This window comes from Heliangelus exortis, chromosome 3 (assembly GCF_036169615.1).
Source record: "Heliangelus exortis chromosome 3, bHelExo1.hap1, whole genome shotgun sequence".
NCBI classification, from domain to species: Eukaryota; Metazoa; Chordata; class Aves; order Apodiformes; family Trochilidae; genus Heliangelus; species Heliangelus exortis.
Genome location: NC_092424.1, coordinates 99,240,810 through 99,250,386, shown reverse-complemented (window position 1 = coordinate 99,250,386; position 9,577 = coordinate 99,240,810). Strand labels below are relative to the sequence as shown.

Below are 9,577 nucleotides of genomic sequence, written 5' to 3'. Positions count from 1 at the left end.
TCCCTGCTCCCCTCTGAAGCTGCTGCTGTGAGGCCAGGCCCTGGGCATCTGGGAACAAATCTGCACCCACAGGGCAGTGCTGCTTCCTCAGGGGAGTGGGGCTGTCTCCACATCTGTCCTGGTGGTGACTGTCAGGTCAGGCAGTGCAGTGCCTACCTCCAGTCTGGGTGTCTGCTCAGTGCCCTTCGGGTTGCCACAGATCTGTAAGGACAAGGTCCTTGCATCCCAGCTGAAACCCACACAGGGGCGGGCGCTTGGGAGTGTGAGAACAGCTTTGGAGCAGGCCTTGGAAATCACAGAGTCCATCCCCCTGCCCGAGATGTATCCCAGAAACTAAACTCAGCATGTCAATCATGTACTGCAACATCTAATGCAGGAAACTCCATGGCTTCCCCAGGGAGCTCTCTCTGCCAATGAGCCAGCTTTTACTGAAACCATTTATTACAGCAAGGACAGTGCAGTTTCATAGCCATAAATATTTATAAATCAAATGAGGTTCTGCTCTAGGGCCAGGCACACTGAGAATCCAAACCTACTTATGTTCCAGTTGATAACCCTATTACAAAGTAGATGACAGGGCTTGGCCACCTTGGCTCAGTGAAGCAAAGGCAGCCCCTGGTGCTAACAGCACACAGCATTGTGATGCTTTCTCATCAGTCTCTGTCTTACCCAGTGCATAACAAACACATCTCTAATGGCCACAGCTGGTATGTCAATGGTTTTCTTAGCTGCAGTGATTGATGTAGTATTTATCTCACTTTCATCCATGGTCCTGTAGCATCCTTGTTTCTTCTGCTCTCTGGCTGGCTAGTGAATTATGTTCCAAACTGGTTTTTCTTTTCCATGCTTGGTGAATTTTAGCATGTTGCAGGCAATTTTTTTCCAGTTTGTAGCTTGTATTCTCTTGGCTAAAAAGTGCATACCATATGCAGGACTTGTCTGTTAATTCACTTGCTAAATTCCAGGTGAAGGCCAAAGCTCACTTGAGCTGTCTCATTAACTTGATGGCACATTACACCCGCTGCAGCCTTGGCAGCAGGGATGGAGACCCTTGCTCAGATTCAAGCTTCTCAAACTGAGCGTGTGCATCACCAGTTTTATGCTGCCCAAAACCATGCACTGGTCTGGAATCACAGAATGGTTTGGGTTGGAGGGGAACTTTTAAAGGTCATCTAGTCCAGTCCCATATCTGTCTAAGTGGAAGTTGCTGCTGCCACAGTAAATTAAACTTTAAAATCCTCACTCTGAATGACAACATATCACTACCTGAAGACTAACCCACAGATTACTGCTTTTACTGCTGTATTACATCCAAATAAATTAATCTGGACTGACATTAATGGCTCTTGACAAACTCCACACCACTGCCTCTTAGCAGCTCCTCAGTGTTTACAGGTAGTAGACAGCATTAATCAAGGTGTAGTCTCCAAAGCTCAGCTAAGCCAGGAACTCCTCAGGGCACCTGAGACTTGTTTTCCTCCACGTCTTCCAAGGAAAGAGTTGCTCATCCCTACAGATGCTCAAGCTCCCAGCACAAGCAGCATGCAGACAAACCACCCCATGACACACCCTGAGCAGCCTCATCTTTATTCTCCACATACCAAGAGAAGGGGGACAGAGATGAGTATGGACAGGGGACTCCCACTGCCCCCTTCCCCAAGTGCCCTGTTTGCAGTGCCCTGCTGGACACCAGCTGTCTGTAAGCAGTGGCTGCATCAGCTCCCAGCTCCAGGGGATCTCAGAGAAGACTGACCTCAGGGTTCCTACAGTCCACATCACGCCAGTAAGGCAGCAGTGAGGGAAGAGCTGACAGTTTTTTTCCCAGGCATGACCAAAGTTGTGCTGCTAGAAAGCTGTTGCCTTTTGTTGATAAGTGGAGCCCGTCAGACAAATAGGAGGAGAAATCCTACAGGGGAGGTTAAAAGCATGCATTAATGTATCTGCTCGTTGCAAACAGAAGTCTTGAGGAAATTTTAAGTAAGTTCTTCAAAGCCAACTGGTTTTGTTTCTCACCATTTTTATTAAAATATAAAGCGAATGTACACCAGGAGAAGATCCCAAAATTAAGTGATGCAATCAAAACATTGAATCTGCTGCACCACGGACCGCAGGAGAGGGAAAAGATTCAATGGACTTACTTGCTTACAGGAAAACTCTGCAATCCCTGTCACAAGGTTGGGTATTTGATTAGAACCATCAGCAAGACACTCATGCAACCTGATCTAACTTTTGAAGTGGATGAGACCAGGTGCCTAGAGAGCCCCCTTCCAACCTAACTATTCCATGATTCAAAGGTAAGGGTCATTTACATGTAATGCACCTCAGGGACATTTGCTAATCAAGTATCAGGGCCAGGCTTTATTTCTCATAGCCTACTATGAAGCATTCTGGATTTTTTTTTCCTTCCCCAAAATACAATTTGGATATATTTTGTATCAGTTCAGTGATAAAACAGTACTAGTGGTCCCTCTGTGCTAAATGATGCATTTCACAATACATGACAGTTTCAAAGTCTTTCTCATTACATCATACCTGATTTTTCTGCATCAGTGTCCAGAGGTCAACCACATCTGTTCCACAGTCCCTGGCTACCTGCACACAGGCCTGGGCATATTCCCCAGTGGTGGCATTGCGGCGATTTAGTTTTTCACCTATTAGTCAGAAACAAATAAAACATTGGCAATTGCAACTGAAACAGCTTGATTTCAGACTGCTGTGGTACATGTGATCAGTTTGTTAACCAGCAGACACAACCCATGACAAACTAAATCCAAAGCACCTCAATTTAAGTGGCTGGAAACTATAGCTCCTTTAGTCTCTTTCCAGGCACCTCTGGTTTCAGAGGCACTTGGAAGTCTGTTTGTTTCTTGTTAAGAGGTGTGAAACAAGTAAGAGAGAGGCAACAGCAACAAACACACAGCACAACACTTCTTTCTGTGCTGCTCATTCTTCCAAGCTTCAGGTGAAAACAGTGCACAGATTTTAAAACTCCTCATAACACCCACTAATAGCATGTAGAATAAAAAGTAAACATAACTCTATTTACAATCTTGCCTTCTGCTTCCTGGATGAGATCTGACATTTAACACTTCCTTGCAGCAGTTTCCTCAGGGCAGGGTGCTGGTGTAACTGAGGTGTTATCAGTACCTGCAACTGACACACTGGGAGCTGGACATTTAGTGTGTGCCCAGTGCCAGCTGCTGTAATCCAGCAATTTTGCATGGATCACAGTGATACTTTGAGGCAGGATGTATTTAAGTTACATTGCTGGGTTTTCATTTTTAAATGGGGCTATAATGCAGCTCATTAACTACTACCCTACTGGCTCCTTGCATCTGATGCACCTAATGATGCCCACTTCTTCACACCCCCTCTTTCCTCCTCTGATTTCTTTTCATCATAAAAATATTCTTGGCAGCCTCATGGGCCCTTCCTCACAATGGTTTATTCCCTAACTTGTTTTCTTCAACTTCCTTCCTAATTAAACTGTCCCATAGACTGAGTGGCCCTTCAGCTCATTCAGCCTCCACCTTGCAGAGCTCCCTTTGCTGTACTGATCACAACCTCAGCTCCCCAGGTGTGGTCCTGCAGTCCTTGTCCCTTTCTGTGACTTCTAATCTAGCAGAATTGATAATTTCTTATTCTCCCTTTGTCTTTTCCTTCATCTCTAGGATTACTTTTCAGCTGTTTCAGCTCCTCTTCCACTCTGAAAGAACACAAACATGCCTGCTCTCAGTCTGCAGGCACATGCTGTCTATAAGCTAAGGGCAGCAGCCAAAGGAAGCTCAGAGAATACAGGGGCCTCCTGAGGGACTGAGGAAGAAAGCAAGTGATGTACCCCAACCTCAGCACATACCCACACAGCTTGGGAAGGAGGACAGCCAACAGTGGGGAGCAATGGGTTCAGGGATATTCAGAGACACCAGATGCATCTGGGTGCATGGCACCCACCTGAAGGAGCTGCTTATTGCACTGGTGAGGCCCATGTGTACCACCTGCAAAAACTCATGGCTAACAGGAGACCCACAGTGACTGGAAGAAGGTTAACACTGCACTCACCTTCAAAAAAGGCAAGGAAAAGGACCTGGGGAACTGCTGATCACTCGGCCTCACCTCAATGCTAGGAAAGATACTGGGGTTACTTCCTCTTGGGATTCATTTCCAAACACATGAAGGACAAGAGGAACTATGAGCACAAATTTAGCAAGGCCAGATAGTGCCTGACTGCCTTCTGAAACGAAATGATGGCTGTGTAGATGATGAAGAGCAACTCTGACTTTAGTAAGGGCTTTGACTCTGTCTCCCTCAGTACTCTCATTTGGAAGCTGAGTTTCTTCTTGTACCTCTTTTTGCACCTGGATGAAAGTTCTGGGAACACTGACATCCTCCTGTTTCACATCTCTCCTTTGCTCTGATGCCTATCTGACAAAACAAGGCAGAACATTTCTCCTGGGTACTGGCTGAGGGCAGATGATCTGATATTGCTGCTTACTGTGCCCATGACTGAGATGATCAGGTCTTCCGCTCCATCCCTGGGCAGCAATCTCTTTTGGACAGATGCTGACAGATTCAACAGTGTAAATGCAAGTTTTCTCCCTCCCTACCCCATAAAAAAGACAGCTTTAAGACAAACATGAATTAACATTTTTGAAGTGTTACTTGATAGCTAGGAGCCAGAAAAGCAGCATCCATGGTGTGCTCACCTAACAGATCTTCAAAAGACAACATGGGTGCATGTTTTGCATGCTATGGCTGTAACAGCTTTAGTGGGGGCTGAGCACACATGCCCAGAAAGGCTCCTCCATGCCTGACCTCTTCCTTATGTCCTACCCAAGGATCTACTGTCACATACACAGCACCAGCTACATCCACTGTTTTATCTGACCTGCTGCAGCTGCTACTGTCTTACATAGTTCCTGAGTACTACTCTACTCCTTTCCTTTTCCAAACTAAGTATAAATACTACCCTGCTGGAATAGACTGGAAATCCATATACTCCAAAATCTGCTTTGCACAGTGGTCGATGCCACACACCAAAGCCCCCTAATGCAAAGTCATACAGTTTAAACATGATTTTATCTTCAAAATGCTACTGCTTTAGTTGAGTAGAGAACTCAGGATATGCAATACCACCTAATGCAGAGAAAACTGCAAATACTGAGGTGGCAGCTCTGTATTTACCTAATTATAACTCAAAAGTCTGTGACAGATGTCCAAGAACTGGACAAGCTGTCTCAGTGGAAAAGAGGATATGTTCTGAGGAGGTATAACCTGTCACTGTTGGAGTCAGTGGGATTATGGCAATTTCCTGCAGGTAAGCAGCATTAAGCAAGCAGTGCTGTTATGTCTCTATTTTTAGAGTTAGCTTGAACAACATAATGAGAAATCATTTAATTACCTTTTGCTTCATTTTCAGGTACTTTTATTAGCATCCTTAAATTATGATATTCTTTGGAGGCTTTCTAAATTTAAAATAAACCTGGCTCGGATATTACTGCTTATCCAAATAAATGTGAAACATGATCTGACTCTTACAACATTTTCTAAGGCACACAATGTCAGTATTTCTTCCATTATTTATGTTCTTCTGGAAGCAGCTAGGACATGATGTAGTCTGCCTAGGACACCTCAGCAAAGCCTATGATCTCAAAGGGCAGCCACTTCTGTGAGTTTTAGGCAGTCTTATGATCAATCAAGACTTTTGAAAGGACATTATTAACTAGCTGGTGGTCACTCCACAAGTTTATCCAAAAGCTTTCTAGCAAAATGGCTAGCAGTCCTTTTCCACCAACTCTAAGAACACTACTGCAACCTGGCATTAGCACAAAAAGTAAGCCTGTCAAAAGGTAATCCATCAGTCTGGGATCAGTAACTGTAATCTGCCAGTAAAATGTAGAAATTCCACCCATCTGTATCATTCTTTTACCTTTGGCAAGACACTCCTTTTCCCAAGCTGATTCCTGAAGAGGTGGTGGCGTTATCAAAATAATCCTGTCTTCAGTAATGTCTACTGATTTCAGATACTGTATCATGCTCCTTAAGTTGTCTGCATATTCCTCTAAAGGAACATGTTGCTTAGGGTTCAGATCTGTTAGGGGATGAAGCACGTGCATTAGTGATGTTAAATTGCTTGCAGATTTATTACACAACATAACATGCTTTCCACACAGCATAAGGAGGTGGGTGCTCATGTTCAGTATGTAGTTCACCTCAGCCACTCACTCAGCAGGTGTGGCAGGAAAATTTTGTTCCTTAATATGCAAAGCAGACAAACCCAGAGTTTAAACACAGCACTTCCAACTAACATAAGTAAAGCACAGAGAGAGGAAAAAAAAATCACCTTTTCTTTTCTTTAGATGCTTTTTCTTAAAATGCTGTATCTTAGTATTGGATCACATAATAAGCTCAGCCCTCACCTGAAACAAAAACTAAAATTTTAAACTCTCTTGGATGCACAGAAAATTTTGGAAATTCATATTTCTAAGTCAGGACTTTGTGTACTTTGTTTTTGTTATTGTTTCGATTAGACTAGCTCTGAGTGCTGCTATGCTTATCTTACAGAGAATCCAAATGCTACTTTCCCTCATTTCCTCATCCTATCTGCCAGGAACTCATCAGATTGCTTTAACAGCAGAAAAAAAACCCAGATGCCCAACTTCAATTTTATGACTAATTCTTGAGTGCCTTGAAATTTACTTTTATTATTAAAACCTGGTAAGAGGGAAAGAAACAAATGACATTGCATAGTTTAAATACAAATAAAATGACTTATTATTAAAATTATACAACCCACCATAAAAAACCAAATGAGGGCAACAGAGAAGTGTCAGGAAAAGTTTGTGCAATGTTCTGCCTTTTCTGCTAAACTGTAAAACTGTCCCAAGAGACAGGAATAAAAAAGAAGATACCATACCTTTCAAAGCACTGTCATTAGCTCCAAAGAAAATAATAACTGCAACAGTACTCTCAGTGCCAGAACTTTTAGTGATCAGTCTTGGGAGGATCAGTTTAGCCCATCTGGTGTTGTACCCCGAGAGCCCACGATTCAAAACATCACATTTTCTGAAATAGACATATCAAAAAGATCATCTCTCCTCTGGCCACCAGAACAAAACTTGTAAAGTTTTGAACCATTCTGTGAGGATACCTGCCTCTGTCCCTCTCAGAAATTATTAGATTTACATGGAATTATAACTTTGTGTTTTGAGAGTGCATGCACAGATTGCATGCGTAGTATTTACCGGTCACTTAGTCATTATTGTTATTATTCTCATGACTTATTATTATTATTATTATTATTATTATTATTATTATTATTATTATTATTATTATTATTATTATTATTATTATTTCATAATAATATTTCTAAGGATTTTTTTTCTTTCAACTTAAGCTTTGAGTATTTCCACCAATACTGGGCAAGTTACCACAAGAGCAGTTCCACTTCAATAGACAAAAAATGTTAACAAATACACATTAAATATTAACTTGTATAGGTTTTCTTTCAGAAAAGCTGTATGTCTTCTTGCACACTGGAAATTATGTTTGAAATCTTAACTCTTACCTGACCAGTCTCTCAGCAAGGAATGCCCCCCAGCCATCTTCCTGAAAGGAGAACTGAAAGCATGGAATAGAGTTAGATGCAGTCACTCCCCAGCAGGTCAGTCCCACCACCAGCACCTTCTCTTCACAAAAGCTTTTTGTGCATGGCCTCTGGCACAGCAGCAGCAGCAGCACCTCTGCCCAGTCCCTGCAAAGGTCAAGCAGCTCTGGTCTTACCCAGACACACAACTGGCATCAGAGGCAACCTGGGACTGTACCCACAGAGGGAGGGATCCTGTGGTCCCTTTGTAACCAGAGCTGACCTCTGTCATTCTCTAGTTTCATTTTGGCTGGTGAGGTTGGTTTTTTTTTAAATCTTTTTCTACTTTATTCCTAGATCATTCACTGTGCCTTCACACTGCAGAGCAGCTCTCAAAACCCCTCCCTCCCCATGCTGTTTTAGAGCACAGCTTGATTCCTCCCTCTTCTAATAACAGAAAAAATTAATCCCTTCTCCTTATCCCCACTGCTGCACTATCCTCTCTCCTGCAGTGCTGCTCAGTCAGTTGGTTTAGGCAACCGATCTCCCATTAAAAACAAACCTGGGCTTGGGCCAAATCTGTTTTTATAAGAGCAGCTCTGTGACCCACTGCACCATGCAACCCATGCGAGAGAAGGCAGGGACTTAAATGTCCCCTAGAAAGCTGGCACTGCCTCAGAGGAGATGAGATGTTCACCAACCACGGTTGGGTCACGCAGATGCCGAATGGGCCTGCAGAGCGGTGAGCTCGATGCAGGGAGCTGCACGGAGAGGACAGAGCAGGATCCGCTGCAGGGGGCAGCGCGGGGTCACCACAGAGCCAGGCTGGGAAACGCCGCTGCCACCGACACACCGGCAGCTTTAACACCGCTAACGTGGGAAGGGTACGAATTCCTGCAGAAGGCTCTCACTAAAGACCACCGGGTGTGCAAGCTCCTGGAACGCTTTGTGGGAGCGCTTTGTGTGTCACCACCAAGGGACACAACCCCGCCGTTTCACGGGTCTCCTGCACGCCGGTACCCGCCCGCCGAGGGGACGGCTGCGCGGCTGCCCCCGGCTCCCCCATCACGGGCAGAGCGGGCGGGCGGCAGCCCCTGAGGAGAGCGGCTCAGGGGGCACCGTGATCCCGCCCGACACGAAGGGGGCACCGGCCGGCCCGGCGAGGCGGCAGCCACACCGCTGTCACACAGGGATCCTCCTCTCTGCAGCTGCCGGCTGCTCGTTTTTCCGTAAAATTCAATAAAGCCCTGTGTTTGGCAAAGGCGCCGAGTCTAACGCCGCGGGCTGCCTCTGCTGGCAGGAGGAACCGGGATGGTTTATGGGGCTCCGGAGCTCCAGGCGGTAACTGCGGAGCCCGCCGGGCCCGGGCAAGGCCCAGCGCGGCCTGGGGAGCGCGGCGGGAACAACCGCAGGGTCGCTACCTGAGTGATGGAGTCTCCGAAGAGGACGACGCGGGGCCAGAGCAGCACCCGCCCAGCGACAGCGGCCTCAGCCAGCGCCATGGCCGCCGCCGGACATCCGCCGGGAGCCGGAGGAGGAGGAGGAGGAGGCCGCGGTGCTTCCTCTGGCGGCGGGAAACGAGGCGGCCGAGGAGGAGGTGAGGGATTGCTGGGGGCCTCACCTACTGGCACATTTCACACACAGCCCCCTAAAAAGAGGGGATTTATCTATTCCTGTGCGAGATTTCCTTTTTAAGAAAAGGCAATTACCTCCTGCTAAAGATTTCATACTCGTGTTAACTAATGTCATACCTTATGCAGAGGGAAGCCGTCACTAATTCTGCTAATACTAATAATACACTAATAATGTTATAAAGATTATCAAGTGCTAATTCAGCTGAGGAAAGGAAGGGGAAAAAAAAAAGTTGTGAGTTAAAGAGAAAGATAAAAGTTCTGTCATAAAAGCCTCAGGTTCTGTGGCCATTTTTCAGCACCAGGCACTCTGGGCAGCAGCCCCAGCTGACTGGGTGTATCACCGATAGATCTGAAATTCTTC

At 45.5% G+C, this 9,577-nt stretch overlaps 1 protein-coding gene across 1 annotated transcript; it reads right to left on the bottom strand.

The window, feature by feature from the left end:
* Positions 1 to 1,571: 1,571 nt before the first annotated feature.
* On the bottom strand, positions 1,572 to 9,173 carry IAH1 (isoamyl acetate hydrolyzing esterase 1 (putative)). Its single transcript, XM_071741882.1, has 6 exons — positions 9,004 to 9,173; positions 7,565 to 7,617; positions 6,914 to 7,062; positions 5,927 to 6,088; positions 2,533 to 2,651; positions 1,572 to 1,906 (listed from the first exon to the last, which is right to left on the bottom strand). Exons 1-6 carry the CDS (start codon positions 9,082 to 9,084, stop codon positions 1,739 to 1,741), a joined length of 732 nt encoding a protein of 243 aa, XP_071597983.1. The 5' UTR covers positions 9,085 to 9,173; the 3' UTR covers positions 1,572 to 1,738.
* Between the last annotated feature and the right edge of the window lie 404 nt (positions 9,174 to 9,577).

Coding starts and splice junctions, on each gene's coding strand:
- IAH1 (XM_071741882.1), bottom strand. CDS start 9,084: ATGGCGCTGGCTGAGGCCGCTGTCGCTGGGCGGGTGCTGCTCTGGCCC. Junction 7,618..9,003: donor TCGGAGACTCCATCACTCAG/GTAGCGACCCTG, acceptor CCATGCTTTCAG/TTCTCCTTTCAGGAAGATGG. Junction 6,089..6,913: donor TAATGACAGTGCTTTGAAAG/GTATGGTATCTT, acceptor ATCCCCTAACAG/ATCTGAACCCTAAGCAACAT.